The 25,901-nt window shown below is 43.2% G+C and overlaps 1 protein-coding gene across 1 annotated transcript in view; it reads right to left on the bottom strand.

Annotated features, from left to right (window-relative positions):
* Positions 1 to 25,901, bottom strand: part of LOC139413236 (copine-5) — a 191,594-nt gene that overhangs the window by 26,955 nt on the left and 138,738 nt on the right. Inside the window, exons 10-13 of the mRNA XM_071160376.1 lie at positions 15,059 to 15,100; positions 13,769 to 13,844; positions 8,820 to 8,873; positions 7,517 to 7,578 (exon numbers count right to left, since the gene is read on the bottom strand). Coding sequence (XP_071016477.1) covers positions 7,517 to 7,578; positions 8,820 to 8,873; positions 13,769 to 13,844; positions 15,059 to 15,100 — 234 coding nt within the window. The remainder of the gene's footprint in view (positions 1 to 7,516; positions 7,579 to 8,819; positions 8,874 to 13,768; positions 13,845 to 15,058; positions 15,101 to 25,901) is intronic.

The following is a 25,901-nucleotide window of genomic DNA, read 5'->3' on the forward strand; positions in this document are numbered from 1 at the left end:
TAACCTCGTTAAAGATCAACCCAGAAAGAATACAACAATAAGAAAGAATCAAATATTCACATTGATATTTCGGGACAGAGGGAGGGATGGAGAGATTTGGGATTTTATTTGGATCCCTATTAGCCGTTGCAAAACCACCAGCTACTCTTCCCGGGGTCCACACAAAACATAAAACAATAACAGACAAGAACAGCTCAAGGACAGAGCTACATAAATGTAAAATAAATACAGAAATTAAAAAGGTCCTATGCTGACAAAACACTTAGGAAAAACATATTACTTTACATAGACATCCAAGTTATTTAGGTCAGATAGGGGAGAGGCGTAGTGCTGTGAGGTGTTGTTTTATTTGTTTCTTAAGCTGATTGAGCAATTTGAGATAGAAGGGCATTCCATGTAACTATGGGTCTATACAATATTGTGTGTTGCCTTAAATTTGTTTTCGAATTGGGGACTGTGACGAGACCCCTGGTAGCATGTCTGGTGGGGTATGTATGTCTGTCAGAACTAAGGTATATTATTCAAGATGTGATAAAACCAGAGCCTGCAGGACTTTTTTGGTCGAATGTGGTGAGAAAAAAAAGCAGAGCATCTCTCTATCACAGACAGACCTCTCCCCATCTTTACAACAATTGAACCAATATGTCTTGACTATGACCATTTACAATCTATTGTAACACCAAGAAGTTTAGTTTCCTCAACTTGATCAACAGCCACGTCATTCATTGCCAGATTCAGCTGAGGTCTAGAACTTGGGAATGATTTGTACTAAATACAATGCTTTTAGTTTTAGATACTGTATGTTCAGGTCTAGTTAATTACTAGCAACCAATTCCAAAACTAACTGCAACTCTTTGTTTAGGGTTGCAGTGATTTTACTGGATGTTGTTGCTGATGTGTATAATCTTTAAACATCAGCATACATAGACACGCATGCTTTGTTTAAGGCTAGTGGTAGATCATTATTAAAATGGAGACCAAGACAGCTGCCTTGCGGAATACCACACTTTACATATTTTACATTAGAGAACTTTCCAGTAGCTTTTTCCTGCAGTTAATGACCAAAAGCTCCCCATTTGGCCTCATGAGTGGAATGTTATTAATAAAGATTGTATTTTTTTTACGACTAAAATCCAGTGTTTCTATGTCGAACATTTTTGTTATACAGTGGGGCAAAAAAGTATTTAGTCAGCCACCAATTGTGCAAGTTCTCCCACTTAAAATATTGAGAGAGGCCTGTAATTTTCATCATAGGTACACTTCAACTATGACAGACAAAATTAGGAAAAAAAAATCCTGAAAATCACATTGTAGGATTTTTAATGAATTTATTTGCAAATTATGGTGGAAAATAAGTATTTGGTCACCTACAAACAAGCAAGATTTCTGGCTCTCACAGACCTGTAACTTCTTCTTTAAGAGGCTCCTCTGTCCTCCACTCGTTACCTGTATTAATGGCACCTGTTTGAACTTGTTATCAGTATAAAAGACACCTGTCCACAACCTCAAACAGTCACACTCCAAACTCCACTATGGCCAAGACCAAAGAGCTGTCAAAGGACACCAGAAACAAAATGGTAGACCTGCACCAGGCTGGGAAGACTGAATCTGCAATAGGTAAGCAGCTTGGTTTGAAGAAATCAACTGTGGGAGCAATTATTAGGAAATGGAAGATATACAAGACCACTGATAATCTCCCTCGATCTTGGGCTTCACGCAAGATCTCACCCAGTGGGGTCAAAATGATCACAAGAACGGTGAGCAAAAATCCCAGAACCACACGGGGGGACCTAGTGAATGACCTGCAGAGAGCTGGGACCAAAGTAACAAAGCCTACCATCAGTAACACACTACGCCACCATGGACTCAAATCCTGCAGTGCCAGACGTGTCCCCCTGCTTAAGCCAGTACATGTCCAGGCCCGTCTGAAGTTTGCTAGAGAGCATTTGGATGATCCAGAAGAAGATTGGGAGAATGTCATATGGTCAGATGAAACCAAAATATAACTTTTTGGTAAAAACTCAACTCGTCGTGTTTGGAGGACAAAGAATGCTGAGTTGCATCCAAAGAACACCATACCTACTGTGAAGCATGGGGGTGGAAACATCATGCTTTGGGGCTGTTTTTCTGCAAAGGGACCAGGACGACTGATCCGTGTAAAGGAAAGAATGAATGGGGCCATGTATCGTGAGATTTTGAGTGAAAACCTCCTTCCATCAGCAAGGGCATTGAAGATGAAACGTGGCTGGGTCTTTCAGCATGACAATGATCCCAAACACACCGCCCGGGAGTGGCTTCGTAAGGAGCATTTCAAGGTCCTGGAGTGGCCTAGCCAGTCTCCAGATCTCAACCCCATAGAAAATCTTTGGAGGGAGTTGAAAGTCTGTGTTGCCCAGCAACAGCCCCAAAACATCACTGCTCTAGAGGAGATCTGCATGGAGGAATGGGCCAAAATACCAGCAACAGTGTGTGAAAACCTTGTGAAGACTTACAGAAAACATTTGACCTCTGTCATTGCCAACAAAGGGTATATAACAAAGTACTGAGATAAACTTTTGTTATACCAAATACTTATTTTCCACCATAATTTGCAAATAAATTCATAAAAAATCCTACAATGTGATTTTCTGGATTTTTTTTCTCATTTTGTCTGTCATAGTTGAAGTGTACCTATGATGAAAATTACAGGCCTCTCTCATCTTTTTAAGTGGGAGAACGTGCACAATTGGTGGCTGACTAAATACTTTTTACCCCACTGTATTTCAGTCTTCTGTGATGTATATAAAGTACAATATTTGGGATGCAAACTCAAAATTGAATACATTTCAACTCTATATTTGACATGCTACTGGTGTCTTCTTTTTTAAGCCCATAACCATATTTGTGAGGTGTATACTTTTGTTTCAAATTAGATTTGTTTAAGTCTACCAAGAATCACTCTGCGTGACCCTGATTTAGTCCACTGCAGTAAAAGGAAGACCCTAGATAGCTCTTAACACATGATATTGTAGAGAATGTAAAGCCATAACACATACGTTTTTCCAAAAACAGATTATGGTCAATAATATCAAAGGCTGCAATAAAATCTAACAGTACAACTCCCACCACATTCTTATTAAACATTTCTGTCATCCAATCATCAGTCGTTTGTGTCAGTGAGTTGAGTGCCTGTCTCTATAACCATGCTGAAAGTATGTTATTAATTTGTTCACAGAAAAATAGCATTGCATTTGGTCAAAACCATTTTTTCCCCCAAAGGTTTGCTAAGAGCCGGCAGGAAGCTGATAGGTAGGCTGTTAGATCTAGTAAAAGGGTACTTTACCATTCTTGGGTATCAGAATGACTTTAGCTTACCTCCAGGTCTGATGACAAACACTTTTCTTCAGGCTCAGATTAAAGATATGACAAACAGGAGTGGCAATATAGTCCAATACCATCCTCAGTCGCTTTCCATCTGTTGTCAATATCAGGTGGTTTCTTATTATTGATGGACAACAATAATTTCCCACACTAACTTTACAGAATTCTAAATTACAATGTGTTTCTTTCATTATTTGGTATTTTATGCATAAATATGATGGCTCGCGGGTTGTTGTTGACATTTCATGTCTGAGTTTGCCCACTTTACCAATGAAATGGTCTTTTAAAATAATTGACAATATCAAAAGGTCTTGTGATGAATGAGCCTTCTGATTCAATGAAGTTGAATTGGTCATTCTGCCCATAATTTAATTTAAAGTGCTCAAAAGGTTTTTCCATTATACTTTATATAATTGAACTTACTAGTTTCATAATACAATTTATTGTTATTTTTGTTCAGCTTAGTCACATATTATTTAAATTGGCAGTAAGTCTGCCAAGCAGCTGTGCAGCCAGACTTATTAGCCACTCCTTTGCTTCATCTCTCTCAACCATAACATTTTTCAATTCCTCATCAATCCACAGAGCCTTAACAGTTCTAACAGTCCGTTTCTTAATAGGTGCATGCTTCTCAATAACTGGAAGAAACTATTTCATAAATGCAACAAGTCCAGCATCTGGATGCTCCTCGTTACACACATCAGACCAACAAATACTTTTTACATCTTCAACATAGGAATCCTCTCAAAATGTTTTGCACAATCTCTTATATACTATTTTAGGCCCAGCCTTTGGAACTTTGGCTTTTCTGGATATAGCCACTATATTATGGTCACTACATGGTCACTACAGTTAGAAATGGAGGGAGGAGAGATATGATGGTCAAACGTCTAGGATCCAGGTATTTATTAATAGTTATGGGGAGCCGTGCTCCCCTGATTTGCACCTTCCCTGGGTCAACCAGACTGAATACTGAGCTCGGCATTGCTTAATTTCTCTTATCAGTCTGGTTAACCAGGCTAGATTTCTCAGATCTCCCTCCCTCCCCAGCTCTGTGTGTGTGTGTGTGTGGCCATGTGTGTGAGAATAGGTCAAGGTCAGTGTGTGTAAACAGAGTGAGAGAAAGTAGGAAGCAGCTCCCCTCAGTCTCTTTTCACAAAAGTGACCCCTTGTCCAGTAAGAAGCTCTGGCATTGGGGTTAACATGGAGATCTACACCCTTTCTTCCCGCCTGACTGACTAACTGTACGTACAACCTTGCCTTCCATTCTTCAGTCTGTATTCTCTGTAATGTACAATACATTTGCATCCAGTGCTACCATTCCTTAGATGGTTCTCTTCACAACGTAGAGAGGTAAGCCAGGGTGCTGTGTGTGTGTGGATGTGTTCCTAAGTACTGTTCGAGGTGTTTTCAAACTATTCCCAGTAGTTGCACTATACTGGCTGCTTTTGTTCTGCAATGTCTTCTTTTGATTGGAGCTGGCACTTAATCAATTCACTGTCAGCATCTCCTTCGCACACAACACCCACTACCAATATCCTAGATCACTCCGGCAGTTCACAGGCTCACTTGCTTACACGCAAACTTTTTTGTTGTTGTTGTATTTTCTCTTCATTGAAACAGAATGTCACGAATGAAAGGGTTGCGGTTGTAGGTTGTAGTTTGAGGGCGCAGGCGGGGTTTGAACCCCTGCCGCAAGGGTCCATGTGTGGCCCCGAGTCAGCCACGCTACCACTAGAGTCTAGATGATATTTCAAAATGAATTGTAAAACCCATTTCTGACACATTGCCCTGCCCAGTCAGTATAGATCCAGATCAATATGCAATGCACTTTGCTCTATCTATAGTCCTTTCTTTCAGTCGCCCTGAATTTACCCCAACCTTTTTTTCACCTTCGCCCATTCCTTCCCAGTCATCTCATATCTCAAAACTTTTCTCCTCTCTGTCAAGATGTGGCTGATGTAGTTTAAACCATTTCCCTCCTAAGAGGGGCCATAAACCAGAACCAGAAAGGGAGAGATATAGGGCCATTTATCCTCTCACCTCATTACCCCCCTGTCCTTTATTGTGATCCTGAATGGAACGGGCCATTGCAGTCAATGTGAATAGAATGAATGAATTAATTAATTAATGAATGAGAGAACATATGTTTCCCATGCCAATAAATCCCTTTGAATTGAATTGTATTGAGAAAAATGGAGAGAGAGAGAGAGAGAACCTTTTTATGAAGTTAAGGGCTTTTTATTCCAAGTGTCTGCGTTGGCTTAATGGTCCTAAATGGTCACTGATGGTGCTAAGTGGTTTTTCGAGGATTGGTCATAGCCAGGGGGAACATTCTGATCTCTCTGATGACGGCCTCAATAGACATTAGCTTTCAATAAGTCTCATTTTCATCAGATGAATATCTTTTCATCGATAGTTTGTTTTTCCTAGACCCATCCTGTTTTTCGTCCTTGCATTTGTCTCAACTTTCATTCCCCAGAGAATAGAGGTCAGATCATGTTTTATCTTGTAGAGTAGAAGTGTCATTACTCTTGTTAGAGCCCTCCAGCTGGGGGGGGCTACCGACTGTCAACACACCAAAGCTGAAGGGTGTCAGTGAGCTCTGTCACAGTTGTCAAATCTGCTACATCTGAAAAGCCCTGGAACCTCTGAAATGTCACCTCTCTCCTTGTGACGGATGTTGCGATCAAAGCATTGTCCTCGATGACTTAAAGGGACACTTCACCCACCATAATACAGTCGATACCGCCAACGTGTGTAAGCCATCTGTTATTTAGAAACTAGGCTGTTTAGATATGGAATTTATGCCAGGCTGTTTATTGCTATAAGGATATTATTTGTGGGTTATTAATATATATGTATGTACAGTATATATGGCCTAGGATGTATGTCTTAAAGACAGGAAATCATTAAGGCATGGAATAATTCCTGTCAGGGATAAGCGCTGGGAGATGTACGAAGCTGTGGATGTGCATAAACGTACACCACATAAACAAAGCTTGTCGAACATCGGATTTCAAAATCATGGGCATTCATATGGAGTTGGTCCCCTCCCTTTGCTGCTATAACAGCCTCCACTCTTCTGCGAAGGCTTTCCACTAGATGTTGGAAGATTGCTGAGGGACTTGCTTCCATTCGGCCACAAGAGCATTAGTGAGGTTGGCCACTGATGTTGGGCGATTAGGCCTAGCTCGCAGTCGGCGTTCTCGACAAACCATTTCTGTATGGACCTCGCTTTGTGCACGGGAGCATTGTCATGCTGAAACAGGAAAGGGCCTTCCCAAAACGGTTGCCACAAAGTTGGAAGCACAAAATCGCCTAGAGTCATTATACGCTGTAGTATTAAGATTTCCCTTCACTGGAACAAAGAGGCCTAGACCGAACCATGAAAATCAGCCGCAGACCATTATGCCTCCTCCACCAAACTTTACAGTTGGCACTATGCATTTGTGCAGGTAGCGTTCTCCTGGCATCCGCCAAACCCAGATTCATCTGTCGGACTGTGTAATTCAACACTCCAGAAAACGCGTTTTCACTGCTCCATAGTCCAATGGCAGAGAGTTTGCCAAGCACCAGCCAATGCTTGGCATTGCGCATGGTGATTTTAGGCTTGTATGCGGCTGCTCATCCATGGAAACCCATTTCATGATGCTCCCAACTAATAGTTATTGTGCTGACGTTGAGTCCAGGGGCAGTTTGGAACTCGGTAGTGAGTGTTGCAGCCGAGGACAGACGATTTATATGCACTACGTGCTTCAGCATTCGGTTTTCCTGTTCTGTGAGTTTGTGTGGTCTACCACTTCGCGGCTGAGCCATTGTTGTTCCTAGACGTTTCCACTTCACAATAAGAGCACTTACATTTGACCAGGGCAGCTCTACCAGGGCAGTCATTTGACGAACTAACTGGAAATATGACGGTGCCACATTGAAAGTCAATGAACTCTTCAGTAAGGTCAGGTTTGTCTATGGAGATTTCATGGCGGTGTGCTCGATTGCATAACCAATTCAAATGTTACTGGTCACATACATATGGTTAGCAGACGTTAAGACTAGTGTAGCGAAACGCTTGTATACACCTGTCAACAACGGGTGTGGCTGTATGTGGTTGTGTGTGTTGTATGTGGTGTGTGTGTTCCCTTCTCCTCCCACTCACCCTCCCTTGATGTAATCCAGGAAGGTGCACTCTGATTCCACTGAAAAGGAGAGGAGGGTCACCTGGGAGAGAAAGCACAAACAGAAACATGAGACCTCAGTACCCATTCACATCCAGACCTCTCAATACACACACACACACACACACACACACACACACACACACACACACACACACACACACACACACACACACACACACACACACACACACACACACACACACACACACACACTCCCTAGTGCCCATATAGACCAGTAGCATATGTTGACTTAGACGGAGCCACTGTATCCAGTAGCACATCACTCTCCTCATCCTGAAACAAGACGTGGGATGTGGCGGGGTGCAACCTACTCTCATCACAGACACATACTGTAGATGATTGATGAGTTCATTACTACACTCTATGAAACCACGGGGGAGAGTGGAGAAAGAGAGGAAGCGAGAGACAGATAGAACAACATTAAGCGAGAGAGAGGGTGGGATGCGTATGTACAGCTCCATCTGGGGGGAGAGAGAGAGAGAGAGAGAGAGAGAGAGAGAGAGAGAGAGAGAGCAGATGGGAACGTGGGATCTGGGCCCTGTAATCAGTCTTCGTAGCGAGCCAATATCACATTAGCCGCCACATGCTATGAGATGCTAACTCCACTACTCCCACTCTCGGATCTCTCCTGGGGTGTGAGGGGAGACTTTCATATTCTTCCTTCCTTTCTTTTTTTATTCCTTCATTCCTTTCTTCCTCTCTTCCGTCTCCTTCCTCCCACGTTTCTCTGCTGTTGTCATTGTTCAAGAACCTCTCTCACCCTCTCTTGTTCGATCGCTTTGCTAACTTTACTTTACCTATTCACCCCTCCTCCCTCGACAGCCTCCCTCCATCTGTCAATGTTACGAAACAATGTACAGTACACTAGCTAGTTAGCTGGCTCTAAGAACTCACAGCTCTGCTCTGCGTGTTTCTCTGACAGAGATGGGCACTATTGTCTAATGTCTTTAGACAGCTGAAGCGGACAGACATGTGTGTTCTTCATCTTTCACAAGTTTTAATTAGCAGGAAGGCGAGAGAAGAGGAGATACCAGTTAATGAGCAAAAACCTGCATTGACAATCACAGTCTATGGTTGGTAGCACTGCTCCTTTCAACAGAGCCCAGATAACCATCAGAGAAAAGCATCATAATTACCAGAGGAAAAAGTGCAGAGGAGGCGAGTGAGGAGTGAGGGAGAAAGAAAAGGGGAGGGATGGATGGATAGTAGCGAAGGACGACCGCAACGTTCTAACGCTCATAATGTGTAGGCTATAATCACCGTTCCAGAATTCCCATATTTCTTTTTCTTCATTTTCTTTTTGATATTCACCACCTAAGAGAAGAAACAAAATGACCAAATTAGAGAGAAAGAATAAGCAATTATGTTACGTTAAGGAGAGAGCAGGGGGCTTTTAGGAAGGGAAAAAAACAAGTCATTATGTAAGAAAGGAGGCAGCGATGAGAAGTGTAGTACCATACATCTCCTGTAGGGGAAAGGCTGTTTCTCTGAACGAGAGAGGGTGTGATACAGGTTTCATGTTCCATTAGTCAACTGTAAAATGTATACGTACTGTAGTTTTCCAAGAAGCCTCTTTGTCTAATTCTCTAAATCTATTTTCTCTCTCTCTCTGCTCCCCCTTTCTCTCTCACTCCTATCTATTTTCCCCCATCTCTCTCTCTCTCTCTCTCTCTCTCTCTCTCTCTCTCTCTCTCTCTCTCTCTCTCTCTCTCACTCTCCCCCTCTCTATCTCTCTCTCTCCACCCCCCCCCCCCCCCCTCCCTGCGTCCCCCGCCCCACCCTCTCTTTCCTTCTGTTCCCTGTCCATCTCTATTCCTCCCTAATTAAGTTCTGTAACCAGCATAATGAGAGGGTGTGTAGGAGGGAGGGACACCATAGAGAGGCATTCTAATGGATAGAAGCATTACCTAGGTTCAAATACTATTTGAAATCATAAAATACTTTAGCTGGGTTTGATTGGGCTTGCCTGGTACAATGGAACCAATAGAATAATTGAAAAAGTCAAAACCCCGCCCATCTGGAACTCCAGGCAGACTAGGGGAAACGTTTGAAGTATTTAAAATGATTTCAAAAGTATTTGAACCCAGGTCTGATGGAAGGCAGGACTGGAAGATGGGGCTGGAGAGAGGGCCAGATCCACACTATTGACAGGCTGGATGTGGGAGGAAGACTGATGGTAGGGAACTGACTGTCGGTGCATGAATAAACAGAGAGGCACACACTGCATGTCTAACGGAGGTGTAATGGAGTTGGTTCGGTGAACCATACTTGAGTGATGTGTAACCGTGACTGAGAGCTGAGGACTCGCATTAGCTCCCCATTGCAAGAAGCAAGATGTTTTATCCAGAAGTAGGTTTACTGTAAACTGAGTCTGGGAAACTAGCCCTAAATGATATTAAAGCACTGATCCAAGACAACATTAGTCATTTTACAATTGAGAGAGAATGATGAGCAGAAGATTCACTGGAGGTTTCGGTGGCAAAGTAAGAATCAGTCTAAAGGGAAAAAAAACTCTCTCGTTTGTGCTTCCAAAGACAAAAGCTGCCTGGTCTCATTAAGGTCCCCTGTAGCGCCAAGGGGCCTGGAAGTGACAGACAGTGACATGCCCTAATCTAATCTAGGGAAGACAATCTGGTTGACACGCAGACAGCAAAGAGACCTGCTGATGCTGAACCTAAATGAGCTTTCTGTCACTGTTCCTGTCCCTCTGCCAGGTAATACTAATGGTGAACACCATGTACAGAAGCAAGGTGACATCTAAAAGATGGGCCAGCGTGTGTGTGTGTGTGTGTGTGTGTGTGTGTGTGTGTGTGTGTGTGTGCGCCCTGTGTCAGCAAATCTCTGTGAAATAGATCATAATAGATCATAAACAAAGGTGAAATTAACAATCAGCAATGAACAGGAAACCTTAAACTCACAACAGTTTCAGAAGAATAGAGATGTTCCAAAGTTATATTATGGTTATGTACAGTATTCTAACAATGCGCAAATAGTTGAAGTACAGATGGGAAGACAAATTAACATAAATATGGGTTGTATTTACAACGGTGTTTGTGCTTCACTGGATATGTTTTAGATTTCTTTGTGGGTCTGCGTAATCTGAGGGGAAAAAAATCTAAAATAAACATCCCTTTTTCAGGACCCTGTCTTTCAAAGATAATTTGTAAAAAATCCAAATAACTTCACAGATCTTCATTGCAAAGGGTTCAAACACTGTTTTCCATGCTTGTTCAATGAACCATAAACAATTAATGAACATGCACCTGTGGCACGGTCGTTAAGACACTAACAGCTTACAGACGGTAGGCAATTAAGGTCACAGTTTTGAAAACTTAGGACACAAAAGAGGCCTTTCTACTGACTCTGAAAAACACCAAAAGAAAGATGCCTAGGGTCCCTGCTCGTCTGCGTGAATGTGCCTTAGGCATGCTGCAAGGAGGCATGAGGACTGCAGATGTGGCCAGGGCAATAAATTGCAATGTCCATACTGTGAGACGCCTAAGACAGCGCTACAGGGAGACAGGATGGACTGCCGATTGTCGTCGCAGTGGCAGACCACGTGTAACAACACCTGGACAGGATCGGTACATCCGAACATCACACCTGCGGGACAGGTACAGGATGGCAACAACAACAACTGCCCGAGTTACACCAGGAATGCACAATCCTTCCATCAGTGCTCAGACTGTCCGCAATAGGCTGAGAGAGGCTGGACTGAGGGCTTGTAGGTCTGTTGTAAGGCAGGTCCTCACCAGACATCACCGGCAACAATGTCGCCTATGGGCACAAACCCACCGTCGCTGGACCAGACAGGACTGGCAAAAAGTGCTCTTCACAGACGAGTCGCGGTTTTGTCTCAGCAGTGGTGATGGTCGGATTCGCGTTTATCGTCGAAGGAATGAGCGTTACACCGAGACCTGTACTCTGGAGCGGGATCGATTTGGAGGTGGAGGGTCCGTCATGGTCTTGGGCGGTGTGCCACAGCATCATCAGACTGAGCTTGTTGTCATTGCAGGCAATCTCAACGCTGTGCATTACAGGAAAGACATCCTCCTCCCTCATGTGGTACCCTTCCTGCAGGCTCATCCTGACTTGAACCTCCAGCATGACAATGCCACCAGCCATACTGCCCGTTCTGTGCATGATATCCCGCAAGACAGGGATGTCAGTGTTCTGCCATGGCCAGCGAAGAGCCCAGATCTCAATCCCATTGAGCACATCTGGGACCTATTGGATCGGAGGGTGAGGGCTAGGGCCAGTCCCCCCAGAAATGTCCGGGAACTTGCAGGTGCCTTGGTGGAAGAGTGGGGTAACATCTCACAGCAAGAACTGGCAAATCTGCTGCAGTCCATGAGGAGGAGATGCATTGCAGTACTTAATGCAGCTGGTGGCCACACCAGATACTGACTGTTACTTTTTTTGACCCCCCTTTGTTCAGTGACACATTATTCCATTTCTGTTAGTCATATGTCTGTGGAACTTGTTCAGTTTATGTCTCAGTTGTTGAATCTTGTTATGTTCATACAAATATTTACACATTAAGTTTGAAAATAAACACAGTTGACAGTGAGGGGACGTTTCTTGTTTTGTTGAGTTTGTCTCTCTTATCTGGTCATACATTCGGCAGGAGGTTAGGAAGCGCAGCTCGGTTTCCACCTATTTTTTTGGGCAGCGTGCGCATAGCCTGTCTTCTCTTGAGAGCCGGGTCTGCCTACGGCGGCCTTTCTCAATAGCAAGGCTATGCTCACTGAGTCTGTACAAAGTCAAAACTTTCGTTAATTTTGGGTCAGTCACAGTTGTCAGGTATTCTGCCACTGTATACTCTCTGTTTAGGGACAAATAACATTCCAGTTTTGCTCTGTCTTTCCAATGTGTCAAGTAATTATCTTTTAGTAATTCTTATGATTTGGTTGGGTCTAAATGTGCTGCAGGACTCTTCTCTAGGTTCATCTCTCTGTAGGTGATGGCTTTGTTATGGAAGGTTTGAGAACTGCTTCCTTTTAGGTGGTTGTAGAATTTGATGGCTCTTTTCTGGATTTTGATAATTAACGGGTATCGTCCTAATTCTGCTCTGCATTCATTATTTGGTGTTTTACGTTGTGCACATTGTACTGTATGTTCCTTTTGATGGCGTAGAAGGCCCTTATTGCTTTGTCTCACAGATCGTTCACGTCTAGATGGAATTTGTATTCCTGGTAACTGGACCTTTATGGAACCCCATTATTGTTGTCTTACGGAGATTCACTGTTGAATCTGTGCAGAAGATCTAGGTGCTACTGTAGGCAAGATTTTAGCCTACTGCTCGCACGCGCACACACACACACACACACACACACACACACACACACACACAGTCTTAAACAAAGGGAATTATGAATGCATGGAATAAATCTCTGCTGACGTTATACGATGCGGAGATGGTTTCTCTACATTCCTGACAGAACAGAACTGTGTGTGTGTGTGTGTTTGCACGTGTGCGTTCGTTTGTGTGTGTGTCGGGAGGGACCAGAGGGATCAGAGAGGAGCATTCATTAGTTCTACTGCAAAATACACACATAAACAAGAATAGAGCAGGGTGAACGAGGGTGAGGACGGGGGAGGAGGAGTGGGGGGCGGAGGGGTGATAGAGGAGGAGAGTTGTGATGCAGTAAGGGTATTGGAATATTTGTCACGCTTGTCTTTGAACTACCTGCATGCATAGAGTCCCTTCAAAAACACGTGTTAGGTATTAGAGGACTTTCCAGATGCATTCCTAACGCAACGGTCATCGGATAAGGTAAGACTTTCTATACACATTCCTAATTGCTCAAGAAGTCTAATGCTTGAGGACAACAGCAACATTGGTTTCCCAGTCAATTAGTCATTGATTTAGACCAGTGGCGTAAAGAAAAGGCAGCATGGATGAAAACAACAGACACTTTGTCTGTGATCCTGGAGGACTGAAGTTGAGGAGTTTTAGTTTGCATCCCAAATGGCACCCTATTCCCTATTTAGTGCACTACTTTAATCATATGGGTCCTGGTTAAAAGGAGTGCACTATAGGGAATAAGATGTCATTAGTTATCACCCAACCTTGCCCAGGTCCCCCTTGCAAAAGAGGACATCAGGGGTATTACTCTTGTTAAATAAAATACATTTGGGACGCAACCCGAAACTTTTTGACCCCCTAACAGAAGCTATATGATGAAATAAATGAAAGAAAAGCTCACCTCATAGACATTGAACTGGCTCTGGCCTCGAGCCAGCTCCCGGTAACTAGTGGTGAACTCGCCTATGAAGTCATGGCTGACAGAGAGATGAGAGAGGAGAAAAGACAGGAGAGGAGAGAGGAGAGAGGAGAGAGCAGAAGAGAGGGGAGAAGAGAGAACACAGGAGAGAGAAGGTGGAGGGAGGACATGGAGAAGAGAGAACACAGGAGAGAGAAGGTGGAGGGATGACGGGGAGAAGAGAGAACACAGGAGAGAGAAGTTGGAGGGAGGACGGGGAGAAGAGAGAACACAGGAGAGAGAAGGTGGAGGTAGGACGGGGAGAAGAGAGAACACAGGAGAGAGAAGGTGGAGGGAGGACGGGGAGAAGAGAGAACACAGGAGAGAGAAGGTGGAGGGAGGACGGGGAGAAGAGAGAACACAGGAGAGAGAAGGTGGAGGGAGGACAGGGAGAAGAGAGAACACAGGAGAGAGAAGGTGGAGGGAGGACGGGGAGAAGAGAGAACACAGGAGAGAGAAGGTGGAGGTAGGACGGGGAGAAGCCGGAAAACATCCGTAATTTCAATAACATAATCGACACGTCTTTGTTTCACCCTTTGAGCTAGTGAAAGTTATAGGATAAACATGTCTATATTACATTCAGGTTCCTCTGGACCGATAATAAACTCTTAGTGAAACATACACTGAGTGTAAATAACATTAAGAACAGGTGAATTCAGGTGAAAGCTATGATCCCTCATTGATGTCACTTGTTAAATACACTTCAGTCAGTGTAGATAAAGGGGGAGGAGACAGTTTAAAGAAGGATTTATAAGCCGTGAGACACGGATTATGTATTTGTGCCATTCAGAGGGTGACAAAACAAATGATGTGCCTTTTGAATGGGGTATGGTAGTACGTGCCAGGCGCACCGGTTTGGGTCAAGAACTGAAATGCTGCTGGGTTTTTCACGCTCAACAGTTTCCGTGTGTATCAAGAATGGTCCACCACCCAAAGGACATCCAGCCAACTTGACACAACCGTGGGAAGCATTGGAGTCAACATGGGCCAGCATCCCTGTGGAACACTTCCGACACCTTGTAGAGTCCATGCCCCAATGAATTGAGGCTTTTCTGAGGGCGAAAGAGGGGGTGCAACTCAATATTAGGAAGGTGTTCAGTGTATACTCAGTGTAATACAATGACTACTAAAGACAAAATCAACATTGTGAATCCATGAGAACACACATTGATTACAAACTGTTGGCTCAAACTCCTTCTCCTCCTAATCTATCCGACCATCACCTGCACTCACCTGCCATCTCGGTCCCAGTCGTACACCTCTATCTTGATCGTTCTGAAACGACAGGAAACACACACCAACAGACGGATGTTACTGAAGCACCCTTTGCTCAAGGTTGTCATAGACCAGAGAGTCAAACATGGGGCTTCACTTTGCAGACTGGTAAAATCAATATCTGCATTGTGAAAACACACCCATTACAGATGTTCGGCAATCTTACAGCACCTATCTATGGCTCATGGGTGTAACACACGAGGGACATGGTGGAAATCTAACAATGAATCCCCATCTGTCCAGTGTTACAAGTAATACATACAGCTGTTGTAGGCTATTGAACTTTAGCTGTTGGTCATTATTTATGAAGTAATTAGTGTAGTGGAGTGTCTTGCTTGAGTGGTCAGATATGCTTTGGATGGGTGTCCTAAGAACCTCTTAGAAAACACAAATGCACGCACACAAACACACATTCTGAGTAATTGGGTTCGAGCTGCTTAAGATTGCCGCTGTGGATTGACTCATCAGTCAAAGCTGAAAAGAGGAACATGTCCTGAGGCAAGCGTTGTGATTGTGTGTGTGTGTGTGTGTGTGTGTTTGTTCCGCACGGCTTTAAACAAACATCAAACAAGACAGAGAGGAATGATCGCTACAGCCTTTTCTTAAAGGTCCAATGCAACTGTTTTTGATCTCAATATCAAATCACGTCCAGGTAAGAAGGAACCTTACTGTGATTGTTTTCAATTAAAATGGTCAAGAAGACACAAAAATAGCTTCTTAGCAAAGAGACATTTCTCAAGCAAGAATTTTGATAGGACTGTCTGGGAGTGGTCTGAGTGGGGAGGGGAAAACTGAAAATATTATTGGAAGAGATGTTTGGAACTCTCTTTCTTATTGGTCTATTAACTAATTTGCCATTTGGTGATGTCACCGGGCAGGCCAAAACACCATCCCACCAAAACAGGCTGATATTTCAGCGGGTATTTTCAAACAGCTAAAAGGGCATTATCATAATCATTACAGTATTATTCCAACCTCATAGTGTGGGAATATATACTGTATAAAACACAGGAAATCACATTTTTGACTGCAAGGGGCCTTTAATGAGGAGCAGTAACATTTACATTTGAGTCATTTAGCACCTGCTCTTATCCAGAGCAACTTACAGTAGTGAGAGCATACACATTTGTACTTTTTTTTTCAATCTAGTCCCCATGGGAATCGAACCCACAACCCTGGCGTTGCAAGCACCATGCTCTACCAACTAAGCCGCACGCACGCAGATCAGGTTGCCGAAGCACCTGCCCTTTTTCCCTCCTATGAGAAAAGTGCCCTTTCAGATTGGTGTTTTTTTTTTTATGATTCAACTTTTCTTTCACTCGTAGTCTATTTTCTCTCTTATTATTTAAATGAATTGCAAACTAGATTATTTCTCAATTTTTGAATCTTGTAGATTCTGCCCTCACATGAGCGCGGCACTGCACTCGACCTGCTGGCAGAAGCTACCGCTGCCGAACAGTAGTGTAGCAGTGGCTCCCTTTAAAGTTGCATATGTCATCTCACAGTCAGGAACATATGAAAGGCTTCAACGGGACTGTTTCTTAGTGGGCCTAAAAGCAAGATGCCAGCTGCAGAACAAACGGCAATCACCGGTAAATACCAGTTAGATTGTTTCACCAGCATAGCTAACTAGCTAGCTAGCTGATTTACGTAATATACATTCACCATGATAAATTGATAGCGCACCCCTCTTCGCCGGCTCTTTGAGCAGTAGGCTAAAATCTTGCTTACAGTGGGGTGAGTGTGACTTTGCAGAAAATAAAGGCCTCCAAATGTCTTTGTACGGCCCTGCCTCACCTCACCAACAAGGTCATTAGTTAGTTTTCACTGAGGCTTTTCAAGACCCTAATAAACAAACAAGCCTCCTTGACAATAACACTCAGGAAGCCACGTCTCTACAGCTCCATGCTGTGTAATTTCAAGGCTGGGTGATTACATTTTTCATAATAAACTAACAGATTATGAAAGGGACAAGTCGTAAGGATTTTATTTTATTCATGCTTTATTTAACCAGATGAGTCCCATTGCAGATGATTTATCCAGTCCACTGAAATATCTACCTGTCAACATACAGTATTTGATCAAATCAAATTGATTTATAAACCCCTTCTTACACCAGCTGATATCTCAAAGTGCTGTACAGAAACCCAGCCTAAAACCCTAAACAGCAAGCAACGCAGGTGTAGAAGCACGGTGGCTAGGAAAAACTCCCTAGAAATGCCAGAACCTAGGAAGAAACCTAGAGAGGAACCAGGCTATGAGGGGTGGCCAGTCCTCTTCTGGCTGTTCTGGGTGGAGATTATAACAGAACATGGACCAGATGTTCAAATGTTCATAGATGACCAGCAGGGTCAAATAATAATAATCATCACAGTGGATGTCGAAGGTGCAACAGGTCAGCACCTCAGGAGTAAATGTCAGTTGGCTTTTCATAGCCGATCATTCAGAGTATACGCATCTACTGCTCCTGCTGTCTCTAGAGAGTTGAAAACATCAGGTCCGGGACAAGGTAGCACGTCCGGTGAACAGGTCAGGGTTCCATAGCCGCAGGCAGAACAGTTGAAACTAGAGCAGCAGCACGGCCAGTCAAACATTTGGACACAACTACAGTACTCATTCAAAGGTTTTTCTTTATTTGTACTACATTGTAGAAAATAGTGAAGACATCATAACTATGAAATAACACCTATGGAATCATGTGGTAACCAAAAAGGGGTTAAACAAATCAAAATACATCTTAGATTTGAGATTTTCCAAAGTAGCCACCATTTACTTTGATGACAACTTTGCACACTCTTGGCATTCCAGCTTCACCTGGAATGCTTTTCCAACAGTCTTTCCACATATGCTGAGCACTTGTTGACTGCTTTTCCTTCACTCTGCGGTCTAACTCATCCCAAACCATCTCAATTGTGTTGAGGTCTGGTGATTGTGGAGGCCAGGTCATCTGAGGCAGGACTCCATCACTCTCCTTCTTGGTCAAATGGCCCTTACACAGCCTGGAGGTGTGTTGGGTCATTGTCCACTAAGCACAAACCAGATGGGATGGCGTATCGCTGCAGAATGCTGTGTTAGCCATGCTGGTTAAGTGTGCCTTGAATTCAAAATAAATCACTGACAGTGTCACCAGCAATGCACCCCCACACCTCCTCCATGGTTCACGTTGGGAACCACACATGCGGAGATCATCCGTTCACCTACTCTGTGTCTCACAGACATGGTGGTAGGAACCAAAAATCTCTAATTCAGACCAAAGGACAGATTTCAACCGGTCTAATGCCCATTGCTCGTGTTTCTTGGCCCAAGTAAGTCTCTTCTTCTTATAGGTGTCCTTTAGTAGTGGTTTCTTTGCAGCTATTTGACCATGAAGGCCTGATTCACGCAGTCTCCTCTGAACAGTTGATGTTGAGATGTGTCTGTTACTTGAACTCTGTGAAGCATTTATTTGAGCTGCAATATCTGAGGTGCAGTTAACACTCATGAACTTATCCTCTGCAGCAGAGGTAACTCTGGGTCTTCCTTTCCTGTGGCGGTCTTTATGAGAGCCAGTTTCATAACGCTTGATGGTTTTTGCGACTGCATTTGAAGAAACTTTCAAAGTTCTTGAAATTTACCGAATTGACTGACCTTCATGTCTTAAAGTAATGACGGACTGTCGCATCTCTTTGCTTATTTGAGCTGTTCTTGCCATAATATGGACTTGGTATTTTACCAAATAGGGCTGTCTTCTGTATACCACCCCTACCTTGCCACAATACAACTGATTGGCTCAAATGCAAGGCACACCTGTTAACTAAAATGCATTCATGGAGCTGGTTGAGAGGATGCCAAGAGTGTGCAAAGCTGTCATCAAGGCAAAGGGTGGCTACCTTGAAGAATCTCACATATAACATCTATTTTGATTTGTTTAACACTTTTTTGGTTACTCCATGATTCCATATGTGTTATTTCATAGATTTTACGTCTTCACTATTATTCTACAATGTAGGAAATAGTAAAAAAAATAATCAAAAACCCTGGAATGAGCAGGTGTGTCTGAACCCATGACTGGTACTGTACATCTAATCCAACATTCTCCACAAGCATGTGTAATGGATTTGAAAAATGTAAATATATTTTCGCTGTATTTTAATACATTTTCATCTATGACTGTTAGGAACTCTGAGATAAAGTTTCACACTGGCATCGTTGCAAGAAACGTAACGGTAGAATCAGGGCCTATGGCTTGTTGCTGATATTTTCAAAAGAGGAAGGATCAACTTACATCTATGAGAAGGAAAAATTCTGAGCTAAACCGCAGCGAATGCAAATTTGCTCAGGTTAAAAATACCTGCCGTCACATTTTCCCAAAAGCAGATGACAAATCGATGATGGGGGGTGACAAACGCGATGCCGTTGAGAGTTTTTTTTGCAGACTTATAAAACTTTAGAAGCATCGCTTCATCCTTCTCTCGTTTTTAATCTTTCTCTCTCCTTTCCTTGTCTCGCCCCTCTCCCCTTTCTCCCCCAGCCCCCACTAAACACAGTTGAGATTCTAACTAAGAGACATCAGAGCCAAAAAGTGGCACAGCTAAAATACTTCCCTCTCCGTCTTTCTCTCTCTCCCTCCTCCTTCCCACCCTTCCTCTGCCTTCTCTCCCCATTTCCACATCAACCCACTATAAAATGAAGTTAGACATCAGAGATGTTTTCTGCCGCTAAGAAAAAAGGCTACATCTAACATATTACGTTCCTCCCTCGCTCCCTGCATCTCTCTCCCTCCCTCCTCTCTTCTACCTGTAGTGGCAGTATCTTCAGGGTTGTGAGCCTTTTCCCCAGAGGATCTATCAACTAAGAAGTGTGTGTGTGTGTGTGTGTGTGTGTGTGTGTGTTTATACAACGGGTTTGTCTAATCCTGAATGCTGATTGGTTAAAACGGCATTCCAACAGGTGTCTATTCCACAAGTTACCACCGACTAAATATATATACACATTTTATTTGTCATATGCGCTGAATACAACAGTGAAATTCTTACTTACAAGCCCTTAACCAACAATGCAGTTTTAAGAAAAATAAGTGTTAAAGTAAAAAATTAAAATAACAAATAATTAAAGAGCACCGGTACAGAGTCAATGTGCGGGGGCACAGGTTAGTCGAGGTAATTGAGGTAATATGTACATGTAGGTAGAGTTAAAGTGACTATGCATAGATACTAAACAGAGTAGCAGCAGCATAAAAGAGGGTGGGGGGGAGACAATGCAAATAGTCATTTGATTAGCTCTTCAGGAGTCTTATGGCTTGGGGGTAGAAGCTGTTAAGCCTTTTCGGCCTTGACTTGGTGCTCCGGTATCGCTTTCCGTGCGGTAGCAAAGAGAACAGTCTATGACTAGGGTGGATTTGACCATTTTTAGGGCCTTCCTCTGACACCGCCTGGTATAGAGGTCCTGGATTGCAGTTTGATCTGGATGCGTAATCCACTGTCTCATCATCCCAGCCAGGCACTTTATAAAATTGATCTCCACTATAAAAAGCAGCTAGACATTATCTCACATTTCTTTTAGACTAACATTTCGTTTTCAACAGAGGAGATTTGTATAAATCTTGCTGTCTGTCTCTCTGATATTTGCAACATTGTTTGAATATTCAAATTCAGTCTCCAGCCGTCCCATAGTAATGAACTTGTCGGAAGTCGGAACGAGACAGACAGGTAGGAAGCGTTTCTCAGCCAGTTGAAATCATGAATCAGCTTGCAGAATTCTTATGGATGTACAGTGGGGAGAACAAGTATTTGATACATTGCGGATTTTGCAGGTTTTCCTACTTACAAAGCATGTAGAGGTCTGTAATTTTCATCATAGGTACACTTCAACTGTGAGAGATGGATTCTAAAACACAAATCCAGAAAAAAGTAATTAATTTGCATTTTATTGCATGACATAAGTATTTGATCACCTACCAACGAGTAAGAATTCCGGCTCTCACAGACCTGTTAGTTTTTCGTAAGAATCCCTCCTGTTCTCCACTCATTACCTGTGTTAACTGCACCTGTTTGAACTCGTTACCTGTATAAATGATACCTGTCCACACACTCAATCAAACAGACTCCAAAATCTCCACAATGGCCAAGACCAGAGAGCTGTGTAAGGACATCAGGGATAATATTGTAGACCTGCACAAGGCTGGGATGGGCTACAGGACAATAGGCAAGCAGCTTGGTGAGAAGGCAACAACTGTTGGCGCAATTATTCGAAAATGGAAGAAGTTCAAGATGACGATCAATCACCCTCGGTCTGGGGCTCCATGCAAGATCCCGCCTCGTGGGGCATCAATGATCATGAGGAAGGTGAGGGATCAGCCCAGAACTACACGGCAGGACCTAGTCGATGACCTGAATAGAGCTGGGAACACAGTCTTAAAGAAAACCATTAGTAACACACTACGCCGTCATGGATTAAAATCCTACAGTGCACGCAAGGTCCCACTGCTCAAGCCAGCACATGTCCATGCCCGTCTGAAGTTTGCCAATGACTATCTGGATGATCCAGAGGAGGAATAGGAGAAGGTCATGTAGTCTGATGAGACAAAAATAGAGCTTTTTGGTCTAAACTCCACTCGCTGTGTTTGGAGGAAGAAGAAGGATGAGTACAACCCCAAGAACACCATCCCAACCGATACATGGGGCCATGTATCGCGAGATCTTGACCAACAACCTCCTTCCCTCAGTAAGAGCATTGAAGATGGGTCGTGGCTGGGTCTTCCAGCATGACAATGACCCGAAACACACAACCAGGGCAACTAAGGAGTGGCTTCGTAAGAAGCATCTCAAAGTCCTGGAGTTGCCTAGCCAGTCTCCAGACCTGAACCCAATAGAAAATCCTTAGAGGGAGCTGAAAGTCCATATTGCCCAGCGACAGCCCCAAAACCTGAAGTATCTGGAGAAGGTCTGTATGGAGGAGTGGGCCAAGGAGTGCTGCAGTGTGTGCAAACCTGGTCAAGAACTACAGGAAACGTATGATCTCTGTAATTGCAAACAAAGGTTTCTGTATCAAATATAAAGTTAGGCTTTTCTGATGTATCAAATACTTATGTCATGCAATAAAATGCTAATGAATTACTTAAAAATCATACAATGTGATTTTCTGGATTTTTGTTTTAGATCCCGTCTCTCACAGTTGAAGTGTACCTATGATAAAAAAATAACAGACCTCTACATGCTTTGTAAGTAGGAAAACCTGCAAAATCGGCAGTGTATGAAATACTTGTTCTCCCCACTGTATATACAAAGAAATGTCAATTGAAAAAAGGTCAAACGAAACAAAGTGCAGCTTGTCTTTCCAGCTTCAGTTTGAAGTGATTGTGTTAGCTGTGTTGTCGGCTAGCTCCTCTGAACAACAGTGCCCTGATGAGAGAGCACATTTTCTATGCTAGGCGAAATCGCGCTTCATTAGCTCATTGTTATGGATGTATCCCAAAAAATGTAACTTGAAAACAGCTTAAACAAATGCCAATGCAGCTACTTTTCTGTTATTCTGGCTGCACTTTTTGACGTGTCTGTAAGTTAGCTGTAGTTGGCTAGGTAGCAAGCAAGGGATAAGAACGTTGCCAGCCAGTATGACAGTGGAACATTTAGAACGAACGACTGGTTGATGATGATTCAGATCCTACATAAATTTGTTAATAGTACCTTTTCCCTAAATCAGCTGACCCAGTGTTTTTATTTAAATGTAAAAAAAAAAAAATTAGGATTGAAAAAGAACAACTATTTACAACAAAACCAAAACAGATTTGATATGTTTTTCTTTTCAGAAGGCACAGAAGTGAAAGTGTTTTATGTCTTAGCCCCGAAACAAAACACTGTAACCGAACGAAGTCCTCTACGAATGTCCTTTACGAATGTCCTTTACGAATGTGGTTTGTAATGGTTGTTTTGATAAGTCTCGACAATCCTGTGACACGTTTTTAATTGACGCTGTAAGCAATTAGCATTGGAATAAATCATTTATGCATTATGTATTATTGACTTCGTCTCGGGCCTAACAACACCCGTGCGTGCCTATATATCCTTCAAACATCGGCTTCTCGTGCATCATCACTTACGCGCGCGCGTGTGTGTGCGTTCATGCGCGTGTGTTATGTCGGGGAGGAACATGAAAGACACCATGCCCTGCAGGCCCTATCAATCATCCTCTCTTTGACTGTCCACCAAGCAGTAACAGGTCAGGAGAAAAAAAGGTTCCAAAAGGGTTCTGTGGCTATCCCCATTAGGATAACCCTGGTTGGTTTCAGGTAGAACCCTTTTGGGATCCAGGTGGAACCAAAAAGGGTTATTCAAAGGATTCTCCTATGGAGACAGCCAAAGAATCCTTTTAGATTCTAGATTATTTTTCTATGAGTGTACTCCAGACCAAACATACAGTAACGCAAGACAGGATGTCTTCATCTGTTGCTGTCTAGTGAGTCATGTCTTTCCAGCGAAATCATGCTTTTAAAAACCCTCACGTTGTCTCTCTAATAAGCCAATCTTCCAAGTGGGGTTCCTAACATCATTTAAGACGATGATTCAAACAGGCATATGTCTCTTTCACTAATAACCTAAACACACCCCACGAGAGATCACAAGAATGAGTACATGAGCTGCTACGCTTGTGAAAAACAACACCACCACTTCAGCCCTAATTTCGTGGCTCTGTTTGCGATCTTCCCCAGCCTGGGAAGAAATAGTTGCTTTGACTCGGACAGACTCATATAGACTACCATGCTAATGAGGAAGACAGTCCTGGGATGGAATGTCCTCTGAAGCATATAGACAGCGTAGGCCGGACTGACAAAATTCACCACATCCCCATTTCCGCTCCTTTCCTCTCATCCCCCCTTCCCAGGACACTCAAGGAGAGGACAGGGTACATCTACATGCTATATTAATAAATGAGTCTGTCGTTTGTGTGGTGTCTGATTCTCTGTCTACAAATCACAGCCTGTTCGTACTTGTCATTTACGATATGGATTGATGCTAAATAAGATGAACATAGCCACGAGATATAAACCACACAACATACACATTATACTGAACATACCACCTACACATGCATGCGTGCACACACACACACACCCACACAAACCCAGTGTGTATCCGGTTGGCTGTTCTCTGCTCTGGGCTTTGTGATATCTCATGACACATGTAGTGTTTCCAGGTCTGCCCCTGTCAGATCCTATTTCACTCACACTGAGGCGGAGTGTGTGTGTACGCGCATGTGTGTTCGTGTGTGTGTATGCATGTGTGTGTGCATGCACGTGTGTCCATGCTAAAGTGTCTGTGTTTGTGCGTGTGTGTATTTTTGTTTTTGTGTGTGTTTGTGTATTAGAGAGAGGCAGAGAGGCATTCTAGGAAAGGCTCTCCTGTAACACATCTCAATCCCCCATGTCTGATTGATTCTGACAGGGTGATGACCTCACTATGTCTGATGTTTGATTTGTCGGCTGACACTCAGTGACCCCGACCTGTTTACCCACACTCCTTTGGGGCACCCCCAATAAATTTGTATCTAGACACAGAGAAAAACCTGGGAATGATATTTGGATTTATTTCTGCAGAATTTGGGTGTAGTAATTTGTCACAGAAGGCTAAGCAACTCAGCTTTTTCTGAGCAGAGAGAGAGAGAGAAAGGGGGGAAGGAGAGAGAGAGAGAGAACGAGAGAGCGAGGGGGAGCGAGAGAAGGCAGGGAAGGAGGCTATAGGGAAATCCTGCTTTGACCTGTACAGAGCAAGTAGCATCCAACATGTATGGTCTTTAAAAAATCCAGTTTCTCATTTCTCTCTCGCTTTCTTATTCTTCCTCTCTTTCTCTATAGTCGACCCATGTTTAAGTCCTCCTACTCCCTCCTTTTCTTTCTGTCTTCCTCCCTCTCTATCTAAACTCCTCTCTCTCTGTTGTTCTTATGTCTTACATCAGCCATATATCTGAAGTGCATTTTGCTATATCACCGTCTCATCTCTTAAAGCTAGAATCCAGCCTAGTGGTTAGAGCGTTGGGCCCGTCTTTCATTTTTTTGGGTTGTGATTGGCAGGTACCTGGTGACCCACCTGATGGGGGCGGACCTCAACAATATCGTCAAGTGTCAGAACCTGACGGATGACCACGTTCAGTTCCTCATATACCAGATCCTCCGGGGTCTCAAGGTAGGCCTGTGTGTGTGTTTTCATAGTTGCAGGTATAGGTTGTCATAGGTACTGTATGCAGTTTAAATATTTGTCTGTTTTGCAGTATATCCATTCAGCAGACATCATCCACAGAGTAAGTTACATCAAACTTACAGTGTATGCCAACATTTTGGACACACCTACTCATTCAAAGGTTTTTCTTGATTTTACTATTTTCTACATTGTAGAATAATAGTGAAGACATCAAAACTATGAAATAACACATGAACTCATGTAGTAAATTAAATCAAAACCTATTTTATATTTTGAGATTCTTCAAAGTAGCCATCCTTTGCCTTGATGCCAGCTTTGCACACTTGGCATTCTCTCAACCAGCTTCACCTGGAATGCTTTTTCCAACACTTGTTGGCTGCTTTTTGGTTGGAGCGTTGGGCCAGTAACCGAAAGGTTTCTAGATCGAATCCCCAAGCTGACAAGGTAAAAATCTGTCATTCTACCCCTGAGCAAGACAGCTAACCCATTAAAAGACAGTTAACCCATTAAGGCAGCTACCCGCACCTCTCTGATTCAGAGGGGTTGGGTTAAATGCGGATGACACATTTCAGTTGTAGAGCTGAGTAGGTATCCCCCTTTCCCTTAGTTGCTACATTCATTTAATTTCT

The sequence above is a fragment of the Oncorhynchus clarkii genome, chromosome 7, assembly GCF_045791955.1.
Source record: "Oncorhynchus clarkii lewisi isolate Uvic-CL-2024 chromosome 7, UVic_Ocla_1.0, whole genome shotgun sequence".
NCBI classification, from domain to species: domain Eukaryota; kingdom Metazoa; phylum Chordata; class Actinopteri; order Salmoniformes; family Salmonidae; genus Oncorhynchus; species Oncorhynchus clarkii.